We start from the raw sequence: 15,516 nt of genomic DNA, 5'->3' as shown, positions 1-15,516 counted from the left end.
TTCCTGACTTGTAATTCATCTAGAATTTCAATCATCAGTCCATCCCCCCCCCCCCCAAAACACACACACACACAAAAAAACAAAAAAAAAATTTTAAAAATTCCAAGTGACCATAATAAATTCTACAACAATCAACCATATTTGAACGAGTCTGAAAACCATAGAAAAGTTGAGAATCAAAGAGGAGTTGGCTCCTCCAGGGTGAGGACTCGGAATGGACTGTAGTTGACTTGAGCATCCATGCAAAGCGCGTAAATATTCAGGACTTGGCTTCATTTTGAGAATTAAAAAGGACTCATCTAAATTGCCGTAGGATTAGGGGTAAAGACTAAAAACCTGAGAAATAAAGCTTGTTACTTTTCTGAAACACTAGTAGTTTCCATTCGTAAACTAATGAGGTTGGAGCCTATTCTGGACTAATTTTAGTTTTTTTTTTCAAACTGAAGTAATTTATTAATTCAACTTTCGAATTGTTTCATCTCTAAGTTGCTCTTCATTTGTTACGAATTGTTTTCATCTCTAATTTGCCGGAAAACTTTTGCACGAGGCAACAGCGCCTTTAAATTGCCGTAATTGGGTGGTTAAGAACGACAATCCTAGAATTTTATATGAGATGGACCCTCTAGATTTAGTACTAAAGTGTATACAAAATGTCCAAAACAGAAAATTAAGAATGCAAAGGGAGAATAAATCACATGTTAAGGGGTGCGAGGTGAAACTGGACCCCAAATTTATTCTCAACTTTTCTTCTTCTTTTTTTATTTCTTTATTTCATTTATTCATACTGCTAATTTCTAACATGTTTCTTCTCTTTTGTATATTTGGTATTAAATTTATCGCAGACTCACAATCCATTTGTTCGCTTACATTGATGATTGAGCACTCAATGAAATATCTGTTTAAAATGTGAACAAGATATACCATATCCAAATGAAGGTGATTAAACAATCATTTTTCTTTTTCTTTTTTTGGCGTTTCAATTGGCTATCAATGAAGTTAGAAAATGAAATGAATATTTTACATTATTGTTTGAACTATTAAATAAAATTATGAATATAGATAAACGTAAATATAGATACATTAGAACTTCATTATTAAAACATGTGATTTGAATGTGAAGAAAAGAAAAGAAAAAACAATAGGATGTTTATTCAAAAATTTGTACGAGCACTTTATGTAGGTAATTAGATTTACTAGTCAATTTAATCACGATTCCTAACCCACAATCTTTCTTTTTCTGTATTATCAGCATGCTATTATTCGATTATACTAAAATTAGCCAAGAGATGCTCTTTATACTAAAACTAGTTTTGTACCCATTCGTTGAATGAGAATTATCTAAAAATAAAAAATTATTTACTGTAGTTCATAAAAATATTTGCATAAAATACAAACTTATTGTATAATCTATTATACCCTTTCTTAAATACATTGTTATTCAAAAATAGTCTTATAATGTAAATTTAAACATCTAATTCAGTGATTAATAATTCAAAAATGCAAAAAAAAAAATCGACAATATGATGACATTCAAAAACTTAAAAATAGCAAAGATCAAATCTTGGCTAATCTTCTATAAACAAAAGAATGGCCAACCCATTACCAAAACATCAATTTTGTACTTAATATAAATGGCTTAAAGGTTAATGTGAAAAGAAAAGAAACTAAATGAAATATTAATAAAAGATAAGAATTCAGAATCAATCAAGTCATAGGAACACTGCAACCTTCTAAATCTGTTCATTAGCCAAGAGATGCTCTTTATACTAAAATTGCCGATATGAGATGTTTTTAAGGATTTGAAGACACATTTGTCATACGTTCAATTTAATTCACATATTATTTTATTTGAAAACTTTAAACATAACTATTTAATACATAAGGGACCATACTGATTAAAATTTCAAATGTTAGGGACCCAAAATTTAAAGTCAAAATTTTTTACTAACTCCATTTTGATTCTAACCATTAGATAGTGTAATTTTCTATTAGTCATCCAATATATGCTTAAAATTAGAAACTCTAGAACCGCGTTTCTTTCGGTCAAAACATTAAGGACTAGTTCAACACACACAAATAAACATTAGGACCAAAATTACATTTCTTGCACTTTTGAATTTTAAATTTCTCTTTTGCACATGCATATGCAATTGTTAGAAAATAATGATCCTTTTTGAAATATGTTGATTGATGGAGGAGCAATAGGTAATATTTCTCCAATCACGAGAAGAAATAAAGTGAATGTGTGTTACATGTGTGTGATTTGAATTTTAAATTTAAATTCATGTTATGTGCCATGATTTATACATACCAATATAAAAAAAAATTATACACTGATAGTGTATAAAAAACTTAGTCATGTTCTAATAGTTAAAGTTGAGAACTCAAGAATTAGAGATTTTGGATTCAAATTCTCTTTTTCCTCCTCACTTCTTAAATTTAACCATTCTCTTGCTTAAAAAATAAAAATAACAATAAAGTGGAATGCTTTAGAAGTAGATTGACATTCTATGGTCTCTTGATTCCCACCTCTTTCACCAGTTTCTGTCCCACTTAAGCACTAACTCGTATTAATTCTGTGCCCCCAATTTATATCAATCAATGCTTACACTCACTCTCCAAAAGAATAGTATCCATCCCAACTTGAGCCGCCCACTTTGAACCTTCAATACCAGCAACAACCATTATCTGTCCAAGCCTAAGATGTCAATGGGAAACTTCTTAGGAGATAGTGGAATAGCCAATGCCCGAGACTTCAATGGGTCTTAGGAGACAGTGGGATAGCGAAAGCCTAATACTTCAATGGGAAACTTCTTAGGAGATGGTGGATCCAATCAAAGTTCTAAAGGAAGACATAAATAGCTTAATGTTAAGCAATGACTCTTTCTTCCAACTATATCATTGGACACATCTAAAGACTGCTTTGAACTTTCTAATTAAGTTTCTTCTTTCATTTCTGAGACATTACCGGAGGAGTTGGCGCAAAGACTAAAGACCTCAAAAATAAAGCAATACTCCAACACTATTTTGTTGTTTTTAGTAATTTTGTAGAACTCGGGGGAAATTTGTATTGATGTCCTATACTTTTTGAGAGAAGTTTGTACTTTCCATTACAAGTTAGAGGAACGAAATCAGCCTAAAAAAGACACAATTGAAAATTTTAATTTTGTTGTCAGGAAATACTTCAAATTTTTAATTGTCTGCAATGTTTTCAGAACCGGACCGGTTCGACCGGTCCGACCGGTCCGACCGCGAACCGGCCATGCTACCGGTCCGGTCCAATATCAAACCCGGATGGTAATGGAAACCCGCTACGAACCGGACGAACTGCTAAAACCGGTATGAACCGCGAACCGGCGGTTCTCAAATTTTCTAACAGTATAACCTCAAATTCAAAATAATTGCAAGAATGGAGACTGCCAGATTCGAACTCAGGTCTCTGAGCCAACAATAAGGTACGGTTGCCACTACACCACCGCCCAAGGACGAGATATTGTTGTGTAGAATTATACTTAACTAAAAAATAAAATCAGATTAAATAAAAAAACCCTAGCATTAAGAAAGTGCAGACGGCACATTTCATTTCAATTTCACTTCCTCCGTTTCTCATTCTCGACTTCTCCAGTTCGCATCTTGATTTTGTTTTTAAAAATTTTTTCTTCATATTTCAAATACTCATATTTCTTTTTTTCATTTTTCTTACAAAATCTCATCCTCTCATGGCTTTTTCTTTTTAATTTTCAACTCTCTCTCTCTCTCTCGCTATCCTCTTTTCTTTTGTCACTCCCTTTTTAATCAAATCTCTTTATTTTTAATTTATTGATGTTTTCTTCCATCTTTTAATTTTGTTTTTGTCCATTAAATTAAAAAAAGTTAAAAAAAATTATTTTTCTTTAATCCAAATTATTTAATGTCACAACCACTCACTTTTATCTCATTTTTTGTTTCTTATTAAGTTTACATTTTTATTTTCGATTCTCTTGACTTCCTTCGAACTCCAAACTTTCTTTTTTAAATTGCAATCTATAAATTCCAAAGCGTAAATTAAAATTTAAGTTCACAATGTCTAAATTCTCATAGACGTGAATTTTGCATAATTTCAAAATATTGTGATATTTTTGGGTTGGATTTAGATATAATTGAAATTAAAATGAAATTTATTTGTTTTAACTTATAATTTAAAATTTTTATTTTTAAAAATCCAAGTTATTAAAAAATAGTAAACTTTTCATCATATAAAGTATTAAATTAGTCCATTACATGTCTTATTTTGTGCATATATATATTTATATAAATTATTTTTTAAAAAATTTATTGAACCGGGGTTGAACCGGTCCGACCGGTTGAATCTCGACCCTTTCACTTCACCGGTTCAATTAACGGTCCGGTTTTTAAAACATTGATTGTCTGGGGAGCAGCTGACTGCACTAACTTCTTTTTGAAGTTGTATTTGTTGTTTCTAGTATTTGTCAATCTTCTTCATGCTACAAAATCATGAATTATCTTAGACGTACAACTTCTTCTAGTGGTTGATTAAGAAAGGAGTTATGTTGAAGAGAGAACTTGAGTATGCCTTTGGCTCGGTAATGCAAATGTTACAAGAGCAGTCACTCCATCGTTTTTTTCAACCAAAGATATTAATGGAAGTAGAAGTCACAAAGTCTTTAGCTTCTGTAGATATCTTTTTTTAACTTCGTTGCCTTCCAATATTTCCATTTGCTGCTATAATGTTTCTCATTATGTTTGAGGATATAAAAGTTTTATGGAGTCTGAATGCAAATGTTATATATGCTTACCAAATTTTTATTGCTTTTCCTATCTTGCAATCCACCTACAATTTCTATGTTGAGCCTATCTTTCCCCAAATATTCCAAGATCAATCGTCTATCTGGAAAGACAAGTTTAACCGCAGAATTTTTTTGGTTTATTATTAAGAATGAAGATATGCTGGATTCTTTTTAATTATTTTTGCATGCGAAGAGAATGTTAAAGGAATAAAAATAGCCCACAAAAAGAATAAAAATAAATGAGCTCCAAAGGGGAAAAAATTTTTAAAAAGTGACTAAACTAAATTCTGAAACAAAACCAACCATATTCGAACAAGCTTAAAAACTATTATAAATTTAAAGAGTCAAAGAAGACTTTGCATCTCCAAGTCGAAAACTCGATATAGACTTTAGTTTACAAAACCAACCCCAGACTTGACATTATGTTGAGAGTAAAAGACTGAGCTAGTTTGTTGTCGGAGAGAGGGAGAAAGGGGGGGGGGGGGGGGGGGGGGTGTTGTGTGTGTTAAAGGCCTAGGAAATAAAGCTTATTACATATGCAGGGAAAGATACTCTGTCTTATGTAGATGCAAACATGGACTTTTCGTGTAGGTGTTCTGCATCTATGTCAAGTAAATTGTCAAACCGGACTTTTGCACGACAGGTGAGAACATGGACTTTTGCTTTTGCTCGATAGGTGAGAACACGGACTTTCACATGATAGGTGACAAGATGGACTAATGATGAAAACGAGACAGTCCATGTTTTGTTAGAAAAAATTTTGGCCCCCATGAGAAAAATCTTGACTCCGTCACTACGAGAGACTGAGGATTTAAGTCACCTCCAATCAGAATTGTTTTCTTGGATCTTCAACTCTATAAATACCTGCACAAGTGCTAAAATAGCCATCAGCTTTACAGCAAAAGTTCTCTCTTAAGAATTTCATTGTGACATATATCCAGCAGATATGTCAATCCAGAATTATTCCATCTGTCCAATTAGTTTAGTTTCTGTATGCTTGGCCATCCTTCACTTAGTCTCCAGTTCTGGAATAAATGCTGCTCCCGATCAAATGCATGCAGCATCAAACCCTGGAACTGAAGGGAAAGCTCTTTTAACATGGAAAGCCAGTCTTGACAATTATAGCCAATCTAAGTTGTCATCCTGGTCATCTTCTGCAAATCCTTGCAGTACTTGGGATGCAATTCGATGCAACAAGGCTGGACGAGTATCGGTGATTAACATCACTAGTTCTGGCATCAAAGGTACACTTGATCATTTCAATTTCTCGTCTCTACCCCATCTAACTACAATTGAGCTTTCTCAAAATGCACTCCATGGGACCATACCATCCAACATTGGGAACCTTTCCAGACTAACCAATCTTGCCTTCTGGTCAAATCAATTGTCCGGTGCTATTCCTGATGAAATCAGCCAACTAACCAATCTTAGGCTCTTGAACCTTTCCGATAACTCATTCAATGGATCAATCCCTACTTCTATTGGCAATCTGACAGGCCTAGCCGAGCTAGACCTAGGAAGCAACAAACTTTCTGGATGGATTCCAGAAGAGATTGGGAAGCTCAAATCTCTGACGAAACTCTCTTTGGCTAACAATACGCTCACAGGTCGGATTCCTGTGTCTATTGGAAACTTAAGTGGCTTGACTCTGCTGTATCTTTACCAAAATTATCTGTCGGGGCCTATTCCCAAAGAAATTGGAAACTTGACAAAGCTAAATGAATTAAATCTTCTAGAAAACAAGCTCACTGGACAGATTCCTTCTACCTTAGGAAATTTGACCAATCTCGTTGACTTGCAACTTTCCCAAAACAACTTATATGGGGCTATCCCTCCAGAATTGGGAACATTGAAGCTACTAGCTCATATTCTTATTTTCCAAAACCAGATAAGTGGTGCTCTGCCCGATGGATTCAACAATCTTACACATTTAAATGTGCTAGATCTGTCTCAAAATTATTTTACTGGTCATTTACCCCAAAATATATGCATTGGTAGCTCACTGTCGTGGTTCAATGTACGTGAGAATAATTTTGTCGGTGCTATGCCAAGGAGCTTTAAAAACTGTTCTAGTTTAAGAGGTATTGGCATCTCTGACAACCAACTATCAGGAAATATCTCTGAAGAATTTGGCATCTATCCACATGTGGAAATTATGGATTTAAGGAATAACAAATTTTTTGGTCAGCTGTCTTGGAATTGGAGTGGCTATCTGAATTTGACAGCGTTGGGAATCTCGAATAATAATCTTTCTGGCAGAATACCAACTGGGCTTGGAGAGCTATCTCGTCTGCAAAAACTTTATCTCTCTTCAAATCACTTGCATGGGAAGATCCCTAGCAGTTTAGGGAAGTTGACCTTGTTGCTTGAGCTTAAGCTGCACAACAACAATCTCTCAGGCAATATACCAACAGAAATTGGTCAGATGTCTAGGCTTTTAAATCTTAGTTTGTCGGCCAATAATCTTAGTGGCTCAATCCCAGAACAAATAGGTTATTGCACACAATTGCTGGATTTAAACTTGAGCCAAAATGCACTCGTCGGAAATATTCCTTCTCAAGTAGGAAATCTTCCCTCACTCGCAACTCTTGATCTCAGCCAAAACATGCTGGAATCAAAATTGCCACTAGAGCTAGGCGAGATGAAAAGCATTGAGACGATGAATCTTTCGCATAATAGGATATCAGGTTCCATCCCAAAAAGTTTTGATCATTGCTTCAGTTTGATTTCCATTGATATATCCTACAATCAGTTGGAAGGTCCTCTCCCCAACATTAGTGCATTTCAAAAAGGCTCATCTGATTCCTTGAGAAACAATAAAGGTTTATGTGGCAGTGTTACTGGATTGAAACCTTGCTCTCAATCAACTCAAAAGAACACTCGTAGAAGGACAACTAAAAGAATGATCTTTCTAATTGTTGCTCCAATACTAGCAACCATATTTCTTTTGGTTGTGGTTGTGGCCATCTTCATTCGTGCAAGGCCACATACGAGAAGCATGGAGAATAAGCCTCAGGAATTTACTAGAAATATGTTCTCTGCCTGGAGCTTTGATGGGAAAATGGTCTATGAAAACATCATTGATGCAATAGAGAATTTCGACCCCAAGTATTGCATTGGAGCAGGAGGATTCGGAAGTGTATTTAGAGCAGAGTTACCAAATGGTCAAGTGGTGGCGGTCAAGAAACTTCATGGAGTGGATGATGGTGCCTTGAGGAGACCAAAAGATTTCGCCAATGAGATCCGTGCACTAACAAATATAAGGCATCGCAACATCGTGAAGCTGTATGGATTCTGTTCACATATACAACACACTTTCTTGGTTTATGAATTCTTGGAAGGGGGAAGCTTGATGCACTTGTTGAGCAATGATGAAACAGCAGCCAAGTGCGAATGGATCAAGAGGGTAAGTATTGTTAAGGATGTGGCAAATGCATTATCTTACATGCACCAGAATTGTTCGCCTTCCATAATTCATCGAGATATATCTAGCAAAAATATTTTGTTAGACTCTGAGTATCAAGCCCATATTTCTGATTTTGGTACTGCAAGAATCTTGAGGCCTGATTCATGTCATTGGACTTCATTTGCTGGAACTTATGGATATGCTGCTCCAGGTATACTCTTCTTTGCTCAAACAAATCCAATTTTCTCTTTACCTTCTCTCTTTCAACTAATCCATAATTACATAATGCTAGCATGAGCAAAGCATTTATGCTTTTGGATTATGATTCAATATTCTAAAGGGATTCATCTGCACCATAGTCTGAGTGACTATTTTTTTGTGAATTGCAGAACTTGCTTATACCATGGAAGTAAATGAAAAATGTGATATTTATAGTTTTGGAGTATTAGTTTTAGAAGTGATCATGGGCAAGCATCCAGGTGATTTCATATTGTCAACATTGTCGGCATCATCATCTACTTCAACAGTATATGACATACTGCTGAATGATATTGTGGATCCTCGACTTTCATCTCCAAGTACGCAAGAGTCAAAAGAAGTGACCTTGGTGGCAAAGCTGGCATTGTCATGTATAGAACCCAATCCTCAGTTAAGGCCTACAATGAAGCAAGTGTGTGCCCAACTGTTAAAGGAAATAGCATCTCAATTCAACGTATTCCCAATTGTTACAATTGGACAACTTCTGGACCTGCAAATGACAAATGTTTGAACTTCTCTGTTTAAGTATCTTTCCTTCCTCTATCCAAAATTTCCAAATTTTGTTGTCCACAACTCTAAATTTGGGGTAAATTTTGCTACAATCCCTTGTACGAAAAAATAGAAATAGTAGTGTCAAAGCAGGGGTGAACTTCTAGTTTGAGCAGGGGCGGGGCTATGTTGGCTCCAAGGATTGCAATTGTACCCCCTGACTTATGAAAAAGTATAGATTAAGTTTAAAAAAAAAGGTCTATATTTTTTATTATTGTCTTGCTCTTGCCCCCTGAATTTTCATAATATTCAATCTATCTCCACAGTTGCCCCTCCAAAAGCATTGAATTTTCAAATTGCCCTCACCAATTCTACAATGGAACTTTAAAATAAAACATATTATAAGATGCTATTCTTATTTCTTTTTATAAACCTCTTTTATTGTGTAAATTTTGTTTGATTAACATTGAACTTCTCTCATATGGTTAGTCACATGAATTGCTTGCAAACCTAATATTCATTTGATGGTTTTAATGTATTCCATTATTAGCTTATTAGAATGTGCATCTTGTAGTTTTATGGGTAATATTAACAATTGGACAATTCTATACCCTTAGATGAACTAATAAATATAGGACACAACAATTCTATATTTTTTATTATTGTCTCGCTCTTTCCCCCTGAATTTTCATGATATTCAATCTATCTCCACAATTGCCCTTCCAAAAAAAAAAAGGATAAATAGCAACTAACAACTAATCCATCATTATGCATTATCTTAATCTAAAATAGAGAACCAGCCAAGATGGCCTGAGCTCGGGTCTTCTTTGACCACGTTGACACTAATTGTATAGTAAAAAAAATAGGGAGCCTCTCACAAAGATGAGAGCCTCTCTCTCTAGTAGAGTTTTCCCTCCTCACTGTAGGAGCAAAAAATTTTGAACTTTTGAAACTAGGAAACTGTTGCAAGTTTTTCAAGCGTCAAAAGCAGATCTAAACTTTTAACTCTTTCTGAACTTTCTTAAATTCCCAAAACCAGTTCTCCTTACAAACACTTAGGGTCTGTTTGGAAGGTGAGTTTTTTGGATGTTTGTATAAAACTTTACTGTAAATCACCGTAGAAGTTGTAGAAAAACTTTTGTAAGATAAAAAACTTTTTTTTCTTTCTTTTTCTTTTTTCTTTTTTTTCTTTTTTTTTTCTTTTCCTTCCTCCCTTCCCCTTCCCCCTCCCCTGTTCCCTCTCCCGAACTCTGCAAACACATACAAACTTTTTTTTTTTTTGCTTTTCTCCTCTCCCCCTCCCTCTCCCTCCCCCACCACCCCCCCTCTGCCCACCATCCCTTTCCTCCCCTCTCCCCCATCCCTTTCCTCCCCTCTCCCCCGCCACCCCTCCCCTCTCCCTCTCCTCTCCCCTCCCCCTCGTACACCGACGCCAGAGGAAGGCCGGCCATGGATTTTTATTTTTATTTTTAGCTTTTTCTCCTCCCCTCTTCCCCTCTCCCTCCCCCTCCCCCTTAGCTGCGATCTGCGACCAAACCGCAAAGATCCCCTCCCCCAATTCCCTTTGCGACCAGATCGCAACTAGCGAGAGGGGGAGGGTGGCGGGGGAGGGAGAGGGGAAGAGGGGAAAGGGTGAGGGAGAGGGAGAGGGACAGAAAAAAAAACTTTTGAGGTGACCGGTGCCGGAATAGGTGGCCGGCGCCGGGAGAGGTGGTGGCTGGCGTGGTGGGTTGGGTGAGGGAGGAAAAAGAAGAAAAGTTGAAGGGAAATTTTTTCTGTATTAGATTTTTGAAGTGTGTAGGTAAAAAACTTTGAGAAATTTTTTGGGATTCCTGTAGCAAAAGTTGTTAAAAAACTAGTTTTATACAAACTTGCTAAAAAAACTACACTTCCAAACAGGCCCTTAGACAAATAGATCCAAGGTAAAGCAAACAACAAGAATTTTGTCGGTGGTGGGCCTTTACAAGTAGGAGAAAGCATTAACTCTGTCTGAAGCTGGGGGAGCACTACAACACAGTGGAGTAAAACTGCTAGATGGGGAAAGTAAACCTTTCTGCCTGCTCTCTTATATCGGAATAACCAGTGCGGTACCATTTATTGCTTTAAAATATCTGAAAAAAAGAAAAAAAAAAAAAAGCTCTCTTCTGAAACTCTTTCCACTTAGTTCAAGTGAGTTGGTCGGGTCTTGTCTTGTGCTCTTTCTGTTTGCCTTGTATTTTTGGATCTAATATCTGAATGTGTTGTGAATGAGGAGGTCATCACCTCCCCGACTCTGCAGGTATAATCTAGCTTTGCATTGAAAACCTTCAGTGATTGTACTGGAAACACCCACAGAGTAGCTCCATGGCTGACTCTCTGCACAGAACATTTCAAAAATTTGATCTGGGGGAGAGGGAAACAGAAGCTATAGATCTGAGTTGGGGAGATGTGGAAGTAGGTATGGAGGAGTGGAGGCTCAGCTTAGTGGGACGAAGAATGGGAGACAAGATTGCAAACTTCACAGGAGTGAAAAACTTCACAAATCATGTATGGGGATACCCTAGGAACCTGAGGGTAACAAAGTTAGGTCCGAATATATTTCAGTTTAACTTTGAGGAGGAACATGATAAAGAAAGGGCTCTGAATGGCAGACCATGCGTACTAGACAACCAGCTCCTTGTCTTAAAACCATGGAGTGAAGGAATAGAGAAGGATCCAGAAATGTTTAGCACATCATATATGTGGGTCCAGGTATGGCACCTCCCAATCCATTGGCTATGTCGAGCAGCAGGGTTTAAAATTGGGGAAGTGTTTCACTTTGTCAAAGAGGTTATTATACCCTCAGGAGGAGGAAAAGAAGGAAAGCACATGAAAATCTTGGCGGAGATAGACATCTCCTAACCTCTCATAAGAGGGCTGCCAGTCAAGCACAATAGGGTGGAAGTGTGGGCAGAATTTAAATACGAGAAATGCCCGGATTTTTGCTATAGGTGCGGTGTGATTGGACATAGTGATAAAACATGTACCTTTGAGGAAAAGACTGGAATCACTTTGAGGGAGGTCAATATTGAGCATAACATTTCCCATGAGAGCCCCAGTGGGAGAAAAGATACCAGCTCGAGTAACACTAACACAAAACAAATGACAAGAGCTGGTACCTCTGAACGATGGGAAAGAAGGGAGCCAACCAGGAAAAGCCAGGAAAGAACAGCAGAACCCTCAATATAGGGGCATGCAGGAAAAAGGACAAAATGGAATAATGAAAGGAGATAACAAGGAGCAAATGGATGAAGGGAGGAAAATGGTACAGAAAGAAAATATGGGGGAAAAGGAAAATGGAAAGGAGGATGGATAGGGAATGGAAGATCATATGCAAATCCCTTCTAACACATACCCAAAGGATAGAAAAGGGGTAAAGGAAATTGATAAAGGTGAGAAAATGTGGATAGATGAGAATGAAGGGGAGAAAAGGAAAGTGCTGGAGAGTCCACTAAGAGGAAATAAGGAAGATGAGAGTAGAACAGAAGGGAAGGACAAGAGATAGGATAGGATGTGGTACATAATGAAAATGCTGGAATGGGAAGGAAAACTAGAATACTCAAAGGAAACACAAGAGCGAGAAGAGAACCTCTACAAAGATAAGTGTGAAACAAAAGGAGTTCAGTGTGAACAGGGAAGGACAAAGCTACTAAAAAAGGAGGTAAACCTTGAAACATTGCTAAGGCTGACGGACGCAATCCCTGACGGGCTTCCAAAATATTAATGAAGGTTGGGGTGTGGAACCGTCGAGGTGCAGGGAGCCCCTTGACAGTTCCCCAACTCAAGGAGGTAATACATCTTCACTCCCCTGGAGTTTTATTTCTGTGTGAAACAAAAAATCAAAAAAAGTTTATGGAAAATGTAAAAAAGAAGTTAAATTTTGACGAAAGTGCATAGTAGACTCAGTAGGCAAATCTGGAGGGTTAGCATTGTTTTGGAAACACTATCAAGATAATAGAGACTGTGATAGAACGCCAATTTAGCATTAATTTTGTTATAATTTCCTTTTCTTATTAGATTGGATATTGTATTAATGGACATATTTTGTTTGAATTTTATGTTTAGGGGATGTTTAGCCAATTAGAGAAGGGAAGTGCAGAAATAGCAGTTTTTAGAAGATTTTCCTCCAAGTAGGTGTGGACACGTGAGAAGACATCAATCAAGTCCGAAGTGCACGGAATTCTATGCAGGGCAATATCCTAATCCAAGTGGGAGTCGTCATCATAGCCGGAATATGATATTATCTGCCAAGTTTCTAATTAGTAATTGGGTTGGTTTAGGAGACTTTTAAGCGTTTAAGTACCTATCTTTTAGGAAGTTAGTTTTCCTATAGTAGGAGATTTTTTTTGGAGCCAATTACTACGGATTGTGAGGGAGAAAGTTCGATGTGTTTTAGAAAGCTAGAAAATAGGAAGAGCAAAAGCCGGATTCCGCGTGATTACTACTCGGCCAAGGAATAAGAAAAGGAGAGGACGGCAGCCACTTGGCTCTCTTCTCCTCTGAGTAGTTCTTCTATTGTCAAACATTGATGCAATTTCCTTCAGTGGAATTGCGTGTGTTACTCTCAATGAGGATGAACTAATCACCCACTTCTAGTCAAGGAGACAATTGAAGATTTGGTTCAACAATAACTGTGAGATCTAAATTGTTTTAACTATTTCCTTCATTTATTAGTATTTGTATGCTTTCTGCCTTTAAGTGTCATAGCTATTGTGTATGATTGAATAGTGCACATTATTTAATTATTCACGTAGTTAATTTGCTAATTGGGGGTAGTTGAATCCATAATTGTTCGATTACTTCCATCCCGGTAGCAACTGGCATAATTGGATTTATATCAGGAAAACATACGATCTAATTTAAACAAACCCTCATAGCGTGTTTGTTAGTTAAGATTGGATTTTTCTAGTTCTTAATGCAATCCAGAAATTAAATTCTATATTCTTACCTAGGGTTATTTCTAGGTTAGAGAAATAGTTAACGGTCGTACCTTGACTATCGAAAAAGTAAGGAAAGACTGGTTGTTTATCGCGTGTATGACAGTTATAACCAATCTATTAATAATTGTTGGAATTATATTTGAATCGATGATCAGTTGCATGAACCATTTCTGAAGTATACCCTTGGCTAGAGCTTCTCCAATTATTTCTCTTAATTAATTATTTTTCGCATTTAATTTGTTTAGTTAGTGATTCTTTAGCATCTAATTCTCAAAACCCTCGTTTGTCTTGGCTTAAAAAGAAATGAACTTTTCCCCAATACCTGAGAAGACGACCCTACTTGCCACTATCTACTAGTTATAATTTCGTCAATTAGTCAATTATGGTATATCGGATTAAGCACACTCTTCGGAACCAAGGTGAATCAAGTAACCCATTGCACATCTAGAGTCTCTGCTCCAGTACCTGAAATTGATTATTGACTGCTTTTGATAGTAGTTAGGTTTTTATTATTATTGCACAGGCACGACACCTGTCAAATTGAGCTTTCTAGTTTCTACATTGTTGCTCGTATTCTGGATATAGAGGCAAGATGTGAATGAAATTTTATTGGAATATATGCCAGTACGGATAATGGAAAACGAAGAATGCAGTGGAGAGAGTTAGAGAGTAAAATGAACAAATGGGGTGAGAAATGGATCAGAGCAGGAGCTTTTAATGATATCCTATCAAATGGGGAGAAGTGGGGGGGAAAGACAAAGACCTGAGAGCAGCTTTGCTGATTTTAGGTGGCTAGGTAATGGGAATAATCTAGTAGATATAGGATATGAAGGAAAGCCTTGGACTTGGAGTTCACATTGGGATGGTTACGAGATAAGACAAAGACTAGATAGAGTTCTAGCAAATCAGGAATGGTGTCAAAAGTTCGAAACAACAAAGTGCATGCATATAGAAAAAGAGGCATCTGACCATAGTATGATTATGATAGACACAATGCCAAGGAGAAGGAAGGCAGGAGGAAGGTTTTATTTTGATAAAAGATGGGCTCAAAACTAGCACATCCAGGAACTAATCAGCAGAGCCTGGGATGAACCCTAAAAAAGAAAAAAAATGTTCAGATTGACAAGGAAGGTAAAGAGTTGTAAAACAACTCTGATAGAATGGAGTAAGGAGAATAAGACCAATTTTGGGAAAGAGATCAAGTCTTTAAAGTAGCAGATCCTGGCAGCCAAGAATGGTGAGTATGAAAAGAACAAGGGGCTTATTGCTGATTTGAAACTGAAGCTAAGTCAGGCTTACAAACAAGAGGAGCTGTATTGGGCACAAAAAGCAAGATGCCACTACAACAAAAATGGCCTTTCCTGACATGTCTATAAGGACACTTGTTGGTTTGTGTTGTTATAGCAAACGTATCATGACACTTATTAATAAACTCAATAATATGTACTATAATTTTTTTATTTTAGCATGATATAAAAGTAATATTGTGCCTTTAGACTACCTATCATGACACTCGAAAAAATGTGAGATGAAAAAAAAAAGAAAGAAAACGACATCGTTTATTTTGGCTCCAAAACACTTGGTAAAGTACTCTGAAGTTTCATTTTGCCGGCAAAAG

At 36.6% G+C, this 15,516-nt stretch overlaps 2 protein-coding genes across 2 annotated transcripts; both read left to right on the top strand.

Annotated features, from left to right (window-relative positions):
• Positions 1-5,733: 5,733 nt before the first annotated feature.
• On the top strand, positions 5,734-7,796 carry LOC140038600 (uncharacterized). The gene is made up of 2 exons (XM_072083985.1): positions 5,734-7,719; positions 7,770-7,796. The coding sequence occupies exons 1-2, from the start codon at positions 5,734-5,736 to the stop codon at positions 7,794-7,796; spliced, it is 2,013 nt and encodes a 670-aa protein (XP_071940086.1).
• Positions 7,797-7,804: 8 nt separating this feature from the next.
• On the top strand, positions 7,805-9,001 carry LOC140006158 (MDIS1-interacting receptor like kinase 2-like). Its single transcript, XM_072048069.1, has 2 exons — positions 7,805-8,404; positions 8,583-9,001. The coding sequence occupies exons 1-2, from the start codon at positions 7,819-7,821 to the stop codon at positions 8,960-8,962; spliced, it is 966 nt and encodes a 321-aa protein (XP_071904170.1). The 5' UTR covers positions 7,805-7,818; the 3' UTR covers positions 8,963-9,001.
• Positions 9,002-15,516: the final 6,515 nt, after the last annotated feature.

Source organism: Coffea arabica, chromosome 1c, assembly GCF_036785885.1.
Source record: "Coffea arabica cultivar ET-39 chromosome 1c, Coffea Arabica ET-39 HiFi, whole genome shotgun sequence".
NCBI lineage: Eukaryota > Viridiplantae > Streptophyta > Magnoliopsida > Gentianales > Rubiaceae > Coffea > Coffea arabica.
The sequence above is the reverse complement of the archived record's forward strand: the minus strand, read 5'-3'. Positions and strand labels throughout refer to the sequence as shown.